At 32.5% G+C, this 13,361-nt stretch overlaps 1 protein-coding gene across 4 annotated transcripts; it reads left to right on the top strand.

Annotated features, from left to right (window-relative positions):
• Window positions 1-1,409: 1,409 nt before the first annotated feature.
• Window positions 1,410-12,459, top strand: LOC134687640 (uncharacterized). Of its 4 annotated transcripts, none has more exons than XM_063548088.1 (7): window positions 1,410-1,445; window positions 6,639-7,346; window positions 7,692-8,180; window positions 8,689-8,859; window positions 10,084-10,148; window positions 10,858-11,115; window positions 11,835-12,459. In XM_063548088.1, the coding sequence occupies exons 2-7, from the start codon at window positions 6,656-6,658 to the stop codon at window positions 11,871-11,873; spliced, it is 1,713 nt and encodes a 570-aa protein (XP_063404158.1). In that variant the 5' UTR covers window positions 1,410-1,445; window positions 6,639-6,655; the 3' UTR covers window positions 11,874-12,459. The 4 variants fall into 4 exon arrangements, with proteins under 4 accessions (XP_063404158.1, XP_063404157.1, XP_063404160.1 ...); XM_063548087.1 differs by lacking the exon at window positions 1,410-1,445 and adding an exon at window positions 5,820-5,939; XM_063548090.1 differs by lacking the exon at window positions 1,410-1,445 and adding an exon at window positions 5,974-5,986.
• Window positions 12,460-13,361: the final 902 nt, after the last annotated feature.

Raw genomic sequence — 13,361 nt, forward strand, 5'->3', positions numbered from 1 at the left:
TATTAAAATGTTTATAAAAATATCTTATTAAATATATAAGATATCTTATTTAAAATATAAGATATCTCTATTAATTTATAAGATATCGTATTAACTATAGAAGATATCTTTTATATAGTTAATAATAGAGATATCTTATTTACTTGATAAGATATCTCCATAAGTTAATAAGATATCGTTATTAGTTTATAAGATATCGCTATTAATTAATAAGATATCTCTATTAGTTTATAAGATATCTCTATTAATTAATAAGATATCTCTATTAATTAATAAGATATCTCTATTAATTAATAAGATATCTTATAAAGTATGTATTTAAAAGATATCTTATATACTTTATAAGATATCTTATATACTTTATAAGATATCTTATTAATTAATAGAGATATCTTATAAACTAATAGAGATATCTTATTAATTGATAGAGATATCTTATAAACTTTTAGAGATATCTTATTAACTTATAGGGATATCTTATTTAATTGGTTTTAAAGATATATTATTTAATATATAAGATATCTGCATAAGTTAATAAGATATCTCTATTAGTTTATAAGATATCTTATTAATTAATAGAAATATATTATTAACTTATAGAGATATCTTATAAACTAATAGAGATATCTTATTTACTTTCAAATTAAATAAGATATCTTATAAAAATTAAAGATATCTTAATACTTAATAAGATATCTTGTTCAATAAATAAGATATCTTGTTCAATAAATAAGATATCTTCAAATTTGAATAAATATAAAAACGGCGTGCCATAGCTATGTGCTACATGTAATTTTTGCTCATTATTAAAGGTTTTACAGTGAAATGTATATATTCACACTCTTGTCCTGATCACATATATCTATCAAAATGTAACTGTACTTATTTGAAGACATCTTTAAGTTCTTTTATGTTTCAGTTAGTACTTACCTTACCCATTTTTCACAAAAAAACATAAACTGTACTTAACATGTTTGTGTTTTTGGCAATTGAATAGGGATTGTTGTTCCTCTATCCGTCATCTATTTTGCAATAGAGAAACCGAGTACTTATATTTTGTGCTTACGGGTAAATGAACTTAAACAACACAGAAAAAAGTCACAGTATGAAAATACATTATACCAAGAATCAGTTCATATATACATGACTTTGTATATTTCGTAGAAAATCAATTTTTGATATATATATATTCCTCACGGCAATAACATGATTAAGGGATTTCATCTTTTCTATAGGTATAAATCCATTCAGCTGTAACAGTATGAGTGACCTTTTTAAATCATTGTAAAACATATTTTTAACAGGATAAAAATAGAAAGTGTAAATACCCCAAGAAGTTTTGGTCATGTGCTATGAAGGGTAACCGTATAAATAGTAGTTCCTCTTATAAACAAAGTAATATTCGATATTTTCAAGTTACAACAAGAACGTTATATACATATTTTGTAAGTATGTTATTTGTCATGTGCACTAAAAAGACTATATCATAGAGACAAAGACACAGCATATGTATGATATAATAGCACTTATTTAGTTTTTTTTTATATAATAATCACGAACTAAGGCAGCAACCATTTGATTTTCTGTAGGGGGAGGGGGCTATGGATTTTTTTCTTGACAAACTTTTGTTTTTCGCCTGCGGCGAAAAACAATCTATTTTTTTCGCGACAAGTCGAAAACAATTTTTTTCTTTCAATTCTAGCATTTCATATAGTGGCAGCTGAGGGTGAAACATTTTTTTTTCTCAGAATCAAAAACAAATATTTTTTTTCTCCAAAATCTGGAAACAAAACTTTTTTTCCAAAAAAAAGTCCATAGCCCCCCCCCCCCCCCCTGAAAATCAAATGGTTGCTGCCTAAGAAAAAAAGATAATCAGATTCTTGGAGAATACAAACACAGAGTTACAGTGGAATTTAATCATCGCTGCTGTGAACATTGTAGGATTTTCTGACTTGGAGATGTGATTGTTGAATATTTTGTCTGTAAATAACATTTTGTCAGAAAGTGTTCCCTCTCACCTCTATTGAATTATCTAGCATTGGTTTACCATCAGTGGTAGCTGTATTGTTTTTCTAAAGACCTTAGATTATATATCCTCTCATTAACAATGGGTTAACTGGTTGCAAAATAAAGCTTTTCTTCCAAAAAGAATTCTTTAAATTCGACCACTCATGTGCAAACAGTTTTTGGGACCGTTGAAATGACAAGAACAATTAGAAAAAAATGGTAAAAACTGTCCTGTCAATAAGTTGATTGAAAAAGTTTATGAGTAAAATAAAAAAAAAATAGCATAATATCACAAGACGAAGAAAAAGACATCATCATTACAAAAAGAAGAAAAAATAAGAATATAAAAAAATATCTAAATCACTGTATATTAAAATACACGAACCCCTTAAAACGTCACATGATAAGTAAGACATCTATAGGGTTTCAATGGTTGAAAAACTGAAGAATCAAAGTGCCTAGGATTTATCCCTTCGTATATACCCGAGATGCCATCTTCACCAACCAAGGGTAACGATCCAGTCCCCTTCTCTCTACCTGATGGACCTGCTTGATAGAAGGAGGCTTGATCGTTACTCTTGGCTAGCGAAAATGACAAGATGCCTCTCTGCGTTGTTTATGGTTATCCTTTTGTTTGAGAAAAAAATATTAGATAATATTCAGATTAGATTTAGTATAGTTAAAAACATTCTTGATGAGTCATGTGTGCTTAACATATATATTGCAATATGATAATGACTTATTGTATATACGACCCTCTGAGTGATGTCTAGTTTTAATTGTCAAACATTAAGTTTATGTAAACCATTTGATTTTTAGGCAGGGGGATAGTTTGTCCTCAATTTTTTAGTTGTAATCTCTGTTCTGCATTTTTATTTTTCACTCTATTCGGTCCTGCCTTTTTAATTAGTTTATCTTGACTTTATTTGCATAAATTGTCATCCTGCGCCTTTTTATATAAGTTGCTCAGCCTGTCTTAATTTATTACCCAAAACTCATGCCTTTTTTTTACCCCTAGGCTTCTTCCCCCATATTAATCAAAGGGTAGCTACCTACAGTTCAAAATCGTGAAGGGCCGGTTGAAAATATAGTAAACCTGTATAACACTGAGCTTAGTTCAATCATAGATAAGCATGCACCATTAAAATCGAGGAACATCATAATGCGTCCTAACACTGAGTGGTATACAGACGAACTCCGCTTAGCTAAGAGAGACCGTCGAAAAGCAGAACGACGAATGCGGAAATCGAATTTGACAGTTCATCGTCAAATATTTCAAGAGACCTGTCTGAAAGCAAGCAAGCTTCTCCTTAAATCCAAGAAGGACTATTTTTCAACAAAAATATCCGAGATAGAACATGATCAAAAGCAATTGCATCGTTTGACAAATGACTTAATGGGCAATAGGCGAGAAATCATACTACCTTCGCATAAAGATGAAAAAGTTCTGGCTGAAAAATTTTGTGAATTTTTTGTTGGAAAAATAAGTGCCATTCGTGACAATCTCACGGCTAAGAATGATGCAGCAAATTACAACCGTGATCCAATGAGAGCTGATATAAAATTCGAAGGTGAACCATTAAGATCGTTATCGCCAGTTTCAAATGACGAACTTCGTAAAATTATCTTGGCTGCTCCTACAAAGTCTTGCGAACTTGATCCGTTACCAACAAAACTTCTTAAGCCTTGTGTGGATCATTTGTTGCCGTCAATCACAGATATAGTCAACAAGTCGCTATCAGAACAATGTGTACCTTTGTCGTTCAAACAAGCTGTTGTGAGACCATTACTTAAGAAACCAAATCTAGATAAAGAGGTAATTAAAAACTACAGACCAGTCTCCAACTTTCCTTTCATTTCAAAGACACTGGAAAAGGTTGTCGACATTCGACTAGAAAATCACATGAGTTCACATTCTCTACATGATAGTGTTCAGTCAGCCTACCGTACATGTCATTCCACGGAAACTGCACTCTTACGTGTTCATCACGATAGTGCCTATGCATTAGATAATAACTGTTGTGCCGTTTTGCTCATGCTCGATCTATCGGCCGCTTTTGATACCATCGACCATCAGATTATCTTTGATCGTTTGGAATATTCTTTTGGCGTTACCGGAGATGCTTTGCTATGGTTAAAATCGTATCTTATAAACAGAACTCAACGTGTTGCTATAGGATCAGTACAATCTGACGATATCAAACTCGACTTTGGTGTTCCGCAGGGCTCGGTCTTAGGGCCGAAACTATATTGTATTTTTGCAAAACCAGTAGGCGAAATTTGTAGACGCCACGGAATGTCATACCATTCGTACGCAGACGATACTCAGGTGTATCAAATTATAAGACCGAAAGGAGACTGGAGCGATCTGTCCAAACGCCTAGAAAAATGTTTGTCTGATATTGGTGATTGGATGAGTGCCAATATACTTAAACTTAATGAAGACAAGACTGAATTAATTATCTTTGCACCAAAACATCAATTGAAGCATCTTTCAGATTTTCGTCTGACATTTGATGGAACAGTGTTGAGCGACGTTTCTTGTGTGAAAAATCTGGGAATGTACTTTGATAAAACCATCAGTATGGAACATCAAGCCAGTGCGATCACTAAGGCCTGTTTTTACCAAATTCGGAATATTGGTAGAATTCGATCTCTTATTTCTGTTGAAGCCTGTAAAACACTAGTATGCTCCCTAGTAACATCAAGGCTGGACTATGGCAATGCATTGTTGTACGGTACTAACACCAACATTATCTGTAAATTGCAGCGGGTACAAAACACAGCAGCACGTTTGATAACACGAAAAAGGAAATTTGACTCAATTACACCTGTTTTAATTTCGTTACACTGGCTACCCATACATTACCGTTGCCAATACAAACTTATTTTATATGTGTACAAAGCACAGCATGGCAAGGCTCCGAGTTACCTTCAAAATTTAATTACGCCATACAAGCCAAGTAGATCCCTCAGGTCGGAAAATAGTATGCTCCTTCATCCTCCAAATGACGTTCGAACGAAAAGCTACGGTGAGAGGCGTTTTGACAAGGCTGCGCCTACACTCTGGAACAATTTGCCATCGTCTTTACGGAGTGTAAATTCCTTAGATGTTTTTAAAAAAGCAACTCAAGACTCATTTATTTCGGACTGCTTTTAAGGATTTCTTGTAGTTTTTATATACTTTTAATTGACTGCATTAGTTTTAGACAGTTTTATATATTTTAGAGAACATGCATTTTTCATTTCTTTTATAAGTATCTTATAAATTTTTATTTGCTTGTTTAATTCTTTTAAGATAGTGCTTTGTAATCTATGATTTATGTATTTTTGTATTTTATATATTTTTTAATGTGAAGCGCTTAGAGTAATTTTTGTCATTATATAATGCGCTCTATAAATATTGTATTTATTTATTACAGTATGCATGCAATTATATGTTCTTACAAAGGCGCTTGTGGTATGTACCCCGTTATAAGATCTTTCCTATTCATGCTTGTCGAGCTGCAAAAAAATCAATAAAAAAAATCGAGGGCGTTGATTTATTTTACGTTTAGATTGAGATAAAATGGTATAAAAACTGAAAGGAAATAGAACCAATTCAGACAAGTCCTCATACATAGCTTTCGCTTTATTCAAAGTTACTACAACTGTTTTCTCTGGTTACCCTCAACTCAGATTCATATCAAATCAATAATACAAGGATGTTTCGCCAATTAAAACAGTGCAAGAATATTTTACCCCAAAATCTAAAAATAACTCTTTCCACCCGTCTCTAAATTTAGAACAGTTTACGTCATTCACTCCAAATACGGAAGTATTTTTGTTGCATTGTTAGTCAGTTCAATAAACCACAAATGTCACCTGAATGTAAAGTGACACAATCATTACAGGTGTTACAAAGGATATATATATTTCTAAACCTAATACATGTAAGTTTTCATTTTATTATTGGATAGTGTACGCAATACCCATTCAGGTAGTGCCGAATATAAGGTTTATTTAAATCGTAGACAAACTTATTAAACTTGATAAAATATTCCAAAGAAAGATGGCTTTGATAAACATGTCCCCTAGTGACTTAATCAATATGCAATGCTTCAATAGATTTGCACTAACTTCATGACTAAGTTCTTGCATTTTTGGTTAAAATCTAACAGTCCCAAATAAAAGACACTTTTGAAAGTATCATAAAAGGTTTAAGATAACCATCAGATGTCAACTTTTGAAAATTAAACAGGTTGTATAGACTTATTTACCTGTCGTTAGTCAACGGTGGTTTTGTTTTGTTTGTACATTATTCGTGCATTAATATTTATAAATAACTAAATTACAATATGATGAAAAAATTATTGTGTACATACATATTAGAGGACAGGTATTTTAATCGGTTCCATTGAAACAATTTAATCTTCAACAATACAGAATTTAAGTAAATATGTAAATTCAGATGACTACTGAGAGGTTAAAAAGTCACGGGTTATCTTGAATGAGAATATACTATATATAGTAAATTCATTTTATGTAACAGTACAAATACAACAATTTTTCCAAAAGGAAATTCCATACTTCGGCCAGGTATCAAGCAAGTCGATACCAATTTAATTTAATTTGGTTTATTATCTTTTTAGAGAGAAGAGAACCAAGAATGCCTTCATCATTAAACAGAAGTCGCCCGCTGAGACAAACCTGTCCTATAACTAGAAAGGAAAGCGAACAATTATTTGATTTTTTTCTTCATCTGCCATCAAATCCGACAGAAGAGGAAAACCCGACAAATGATAATTGTTTGAATCCCGTTGAAAAAGAGGAATGTAGCTGTATTGAGGAGCTTCCTGAATTCAAGCGTTCTGATAGTTACAGGAAAGCTACACAAAGATTTTCGCTCGAGGATGTTGTAGAAACAATGACTTTTAAGAAAGAGGATTATGATCATAAGAAATATAAGTCTTTGCCAATTGACAGAACATCGAAGATCACTCATACTGAAAACAAATCAAAGTTGCAAGTAGGGAGAAAAAATAAACTTAATAGGCAGAAATCTGGCACTGTTCCATCGTCTGATAGTGACAATAACACAAATCCACCTGAAAATCGAAAGAAAAAAAGTGTCGTGCAAAGGACTAAGGAAAGAATCATATTCATACTCTGGAAAGATAAGAAACATGGCGATAAAAAGATATCAAAGGAATCGAAAAGGACACCGACCCTTCGTCGTGGTAATGATATTGTACTGAGAGTTAACAACAATAAAGGTCAAATAAAAACCACATCAAACGATGCTGAGATTATCGAACGAAAGAAAAATAATAATAGTATCAAAGCAAGAACGTCTGAATGTAAGTTTATTATGTTTTTTTGCTTATATAAAAATGTTACATAATACATATTTCAATTATAAGTACGATGTGCTTTGTTAATAAAATATAAAAGTAGATATCATAATGTTTACGTAGGATAACAGTTTGTATAACCTTTTGGTTGTAAGTACATCTAAATACACACAAAAAACTTTTCTTGAAGCACAACGTATTATGTTTTCATGTATGTGAAATCAAAGCGAATGATATAATCAAATTAGAAAATTAGAAAATAATTTCATATTGTATTTTACTTTGGTTAAAATCATATCCAGGGTTAGACTTTTTATGTATTCTAAGTATTTGATACCATATAACTTCCAGATTGCAAAGAATCTCATTCAAACCAACAAAGTCCAGCTGAGATTATGGCTCCAAATTATAAGTCGCCCGCGCGTGACAGAAGATACAAAACTCAAGTCTCACGTGAAGAAATTACTAATATGTTCGAAAAATGCCTATCGTCTGCCGAAGTTAAAGAGGAACCATACAAATTTCCCGCTAAAAGGGTTCTTCACAAAAGAAAAGATGTCAGTCCAGTGAGAGATATTTCATACGCTGATGGAATTAAAGATAAGAAATCTGGACTTAAACTAGACCTAGGTCCTTTTACGAATGGTTTTACAGTAGAATCACATACAACAGTAATTCAGGAGAACAAAACCATAGTAAATGACGGAACAACGCGGTCTTTGTTAACAGATAGAAGGACAATTCAGAGAACTTTCTCTTTGGAAGTGGATGGTGGTAATGATGATGAAGTTGATGGTCCAATGGGTTCTACTTTGAAAGAGGAAGGTCGATTACATACAGGTATATATCTGGACATGTTTTTGGTATCAAGTAATATAAAGCCTAATAAAAAGAGAATCCTACTTCTTAAGTAGTCCTGTTAATTTTGTATATTATTTCATTACGTCTAAGAGATGTAAAGGACATAAAATAAAACAACAATCAAACACTTTTTTTTTTTTATAATTCTTTATTTTGTATTTCTTCATCTCATACAATATTTATATGCATTTTTTTTATAAAGACGAAAACAATACAAGTTTATTCATTTTGACCTGTCAGTGTCAGTGCTTATAAACATCCCCCTCCCTATACCAAATAACCCCCCCCCCCCCAAAAAAAAAAAAAAAAAAAAAAAAATAACTAAAAACAACACTTGCTTATTTGTTTATTGACATAAGATTGATATAATGATGGCCAGGTAATGCTTAATAATCATTATAATCTACTCCTCTTTTGTATGGTCATATGCAGTCTTACACTTAACATTTGTACATTTCATATCTTAACATCTCCTTCTTTTGTACAGGAGACGAATCACAGGAGCCGTTAACACCGTCAGAGCAGGAAAAAATGATAGAAGAAATAGCTAGAAGATTAAATAGAATAGCTGACGACTGTGTCCAGCGCATGGAAGCTGGAGGAACTTCACCCCTCCAAGGTGCAACTGCTGGACCATTGTTGTCACCCGCGTCTCAAGGTAAAGTTACGCTATATATATAAGGTCCCTCCCCGATCAAGTGTTATCTGCTTCCCAACATCCATTGCATGAATACCTTATCACTCTCAAAGTGAATTTTGGGTGAAGTACTGAAAATCCAGAAATTTAAGGTTTAGCACCGTTTAAAGACTAAAGTCGTCCCCTATTTAGTTATTTTTGTAAACTTTTTAGAAGATATCATATAAACTGCATGTATACTTTTATTTATTTTCATGTATTTATTATTATTTATTTTTTTGGTGGTGGGGGAGAGGTTAAGCGTCTTATATTATCGTTTTATTATATCACTCTTTTATCCTTTATATTAAACGTAGTTCTTATGACTATCACTTAAAACAATTCAATTACTAATACAAGAAATACTTTTGTGGAAAAATATGCAATTATGCAGTGCATATGATACAGGAGTACACAGTCAGCTTTTGTATTCACCACCTAAAAACGCTTGTATCGTAATTTTATGTGCGTTATTTTCAAATGTTTACATGAAAAATTTGTATATTGAGACTATATTATTCAACTGAAATTTAATCTAAATATAATAAAATCGATGAATCGAAAAAATATTTAGTCATGTAAATACAATGCATGTTAATAATATGCGAGGCGTTCAAATATTTTCTTTAAAATACTCCACATCCCAGCTGGTATTGATCTGGAAAATATTTGTGTCACAATTACATCAGCTTTTCTCTTAATTGGAAAAACCAAGGTTTTCGGAGAAGTTGGAAATACTGGGACGTCCGGTTCCAATTATGTTAATAAATTATCCCTATTTCATTATAAATGCAAAATTACCATAATGATTTATTAAAAAACGTAAATCAAAATTGTTGTTTTTGTTGGAAATCAATCGTTAAGCAATCCTACAACCTACCCCCCTTTTTCCCATTATTTGCAAATTATCTCTTATCCTTTTGCTTAATATTAAGTATTTTGAATATCTAATGAGATTTAGATCAGTGACATATGAATCAACGAATTATGAGAGATTAACCCAGTATTCTCATTAATCTTCAGTTATATCGTGTTAGCGGTTTGTATATTTTAATTACGATATTTATGATAGATTAACCAAATCGATTATCATGTATAGAATTAATAGCTAAAGGTGAACAATCGACATGGTAATAAAATCTTCTCAAAGATCTATAAAACCATCGTGCATTGATCTTTATTAGGTTATTACTTATATTGTTTTAGGTAGGAAGCTTGCCAAAGACTTAGTGGATGAACTAAGAAAGGAAGGGGACAGATTATCCCGAGAGGTATAAATAGCTTTTACCCAAATTTGCTTACTGACCTCTGAAAATGTTATCTTTACATCCGCTATGATAAACTATTTTGTTTGAAAGAGAAGATTTTAATGCAGTTACGTTTTATGAAACTTAAACAAGCCATTTAAAAATGATAAAGGACTTTAGTGCATACTAAATTTATGCGAAATATAAATTGAGTTAGTTTTCTCAGGCAAAATGCCAAACACGACATGCGTGTAAAATTAAAGAATAACAAACATCATGCTACGACATTCAACAGATGCCTTCTTCAAAATAAGACAACGACAGAGAGGACGAATTGCCACCCTTAAATTCCATTTCTCAACTATTTAAATAATAAAAAGAATAGATGTTATTAGTTCTGCTTATGAAAGTTAAGGGTACATTTGACAACCATAAATATATGTTTTACTTCCATCCTTTTTGGCATACCCCCCCCCCCCCCCCCCCCCGAAAAAAAAAACCGAAAAATAAACTTTCATTGCACGGACTTATATTTCAATCATGCCAACTTTTAACGATACGAAGTCCAACAATAATTTGCAACAGTTGTAAATGTATTTGTCTTTTACCACAGGATCTTATGCAAGCAATCAGTGTTATTAAAATAAGAATTGAATTATTTTTTTATTTTTTTTATTTAAGTTTAAAAAAAAAATTCTTCAATAGTAAAACTAGAAATTTATTGTTTTTTTAGATGAATTTGCCTGCTAATCTTTTACCGATAGTAATGGACATGGTCAAGCAAATAACCTACGACCATTTTAAAGACTTAGTTAAGAAGGCTTTGTGCGAGACGATAGGCTGGGACCAGGTTGCTTTGTATTTTTACATATCTAAAGCAGCTATTGTTATGGCCGGGGCTGGTGGAAGTATTGCCTGTAAACTAAAAGACATGGCGGTTAGATATTTCCACGAGGAATTATCTCCATGGATATATGATAGAGGGGGATTGGTAAGTTTATACAACTTTTTATAAGCTTCCTTAACCTGAATAATCACGCAGTCGTAATATGCGCTGCTCTCCGATGGCTATAAATTACATTGCATGATTATATAGGGTTTTTGTGTGGCCAATGATGAATACTGTTTCATGAGTTGTGAGTGCCAATTTATATTCTTCGATGGATAATAATCGCCAATATTCACGCAATAAAACTTTTATAATCATAGCTTCACACACTGTTCTATCCCTATTTTTGTTTCTGATAATCTTGAAGCATTGTGTGCACTGGTGCAATGTGAGTGAATATTCCAAGCCAAATTTCATTCCGTGTGTGCAATTACAACAATAAGCATCACTGAATCGCAATTAGGAGAGATCGATCTTGGAGATAACACAAATTATTCTGGTTCTATGCTTCCTATTTTATTTCAATTTCAGTTGACTCTTAGTTTTGCGAAAATTGAATCGTTTATCCTGCAACAAGCAAAAACCGTAACAGCCGGGGTCACACATACTTTTTTTTCAGTACAAACAAAGCCCTCTGTTATGTCGAATACACGTTGAGCAAACAGTAAAATGGATAATACTTAATTTTGATTTTGGGTCCTCTTTGCGGTCCGTATTTTAACTATGTCCTTTTTTTGAACGAGCAGACAGCTATTTGCACATTATAAATACATTTGTTACTTCTTATTCAACTCTAAAAATAATGTATATTTGTATTTTAGGAAACTATGCTAGAAGAAACAGATTCGGAGGTTGACTGACAAAGGCTGTGATTAGTTAGAATTTGAACTGATCCTAAAACGGACAAAGCAGTGCTCTACAGTTCTGAAAACGGGACAACTGCATATGTCTGCGACCTCCGTCGGTTAGATAGTAACCTGAATAATGTGACATTGAGACATTTAACCATGATTTGGTATTGAACCAGTATTTTACTCAGTGATGTTGTATGGCTTTATGACAATGGAAGTCCGCGGAATTTTTCTCACCGATGGTGTATGGCATTTAAGTTGTAGCAATCATGTTTCTCAGCGATGGTTTATGGCATTAAAGTTATAGGCAATCCTGTTTCTCAGCGATGGTGTATGGCATTTAAGTTATAGCAATCATTTTACTCAGCGACGCTGTTTGATATTCAGTCTATAGTAATAATTTTATGTGCAATATTTTTTTGTCTCAATAAGATGATCTCAGCGTTAATGTATGTAATGTTTTGTATGTTTCCTATTTACATGTATAATTTATTTGATTTAATGAAATGCCTTCACTGTGATGATTTAAAATGTATTATGAAGAAATATGTACAAATTATATTGGATTGGTTTGAATAAATCCTTTTAAACACTCGATGAATTGACTTTATATAAAACCAAGGGGGTAATTATCATACTAGTCTTTGATGGTTGCATTTTTCATCTCTATTTCATAAATTCGAGAATTATAAAATAAATTTAAAAATTTTCATCGATTTATATTCATCACTACAAAACCGTCTGACCTGTATATATAAGGTCACAGAAATTGAAACGTGATGTTAGAGCATGGTCAGAAAATAGCATTTTTTTCCTCAAAGGATGTGGTATTATTGTCATTGAGACTACTCTCCATGCAAAAACGACAAAATAACACAGAAATTAACAACTATAAATTCACTTCCATTTTTCTAGCACTTTTCCGAACTTGAAGGACTTTTGTTTTGCTAAGATTCTTATCATTCCTGTATTTCTGTGTTCGTCATTCGAATACATTTGCAGGCAAAACAAAAATGTGACAATTTTTTGCCCAATTTTTATGTCAGCATATTATGCACCAGAACAGTTTATATATACGTCAGAGGGGGATTTAGGGGGGCAGGGGGCCCGGGCCCCCCACTTTTTGGGAAAAAATTTGGTTGCTTATATAGGGAATCACTGAATCGTGACTGGAGCGGGCCCCCTCTTAGGTCAGTCAGTGGGCCCCCACTTATGAAAAATTCTGGATCCGCCACTGTACGTTTCTGTTGAAATTTTGGATCTGATTTGCCAACTGGTTTTTGTGACATTTACCAGTATTGGTGTAATGGCCCGGTAAACAAATTTGATTGATTGGTGTTAGTTGGCTGAGAAAAAGAGCTATTAGTGCCAATGAAACAACTCTTTATCCAAGTCACAATTTGTTAAGCAAACTATTACAGGCCTAAGTATAACATTGAGAATGAAAATGGGGAATGTGTCAAAGACACAACAACCCGACCATAGAACAGACAACTC

Source organism: Mytilus trossulus, chromosome 10 (genome assembly GCF_036588685.1).
Source record: "Mytilus trossulus isolate FHL-02 chromosome 10, PNRI_Mtr1.1.1.hap1, whole genome shotgun sequence".
Classification (NCBI taxonomy): Eukaryota; Metazoa; Mollusca; class Bivalvia; order Mytilida; family Mytilidae; genus Mytilus; species Mytilus trossulus.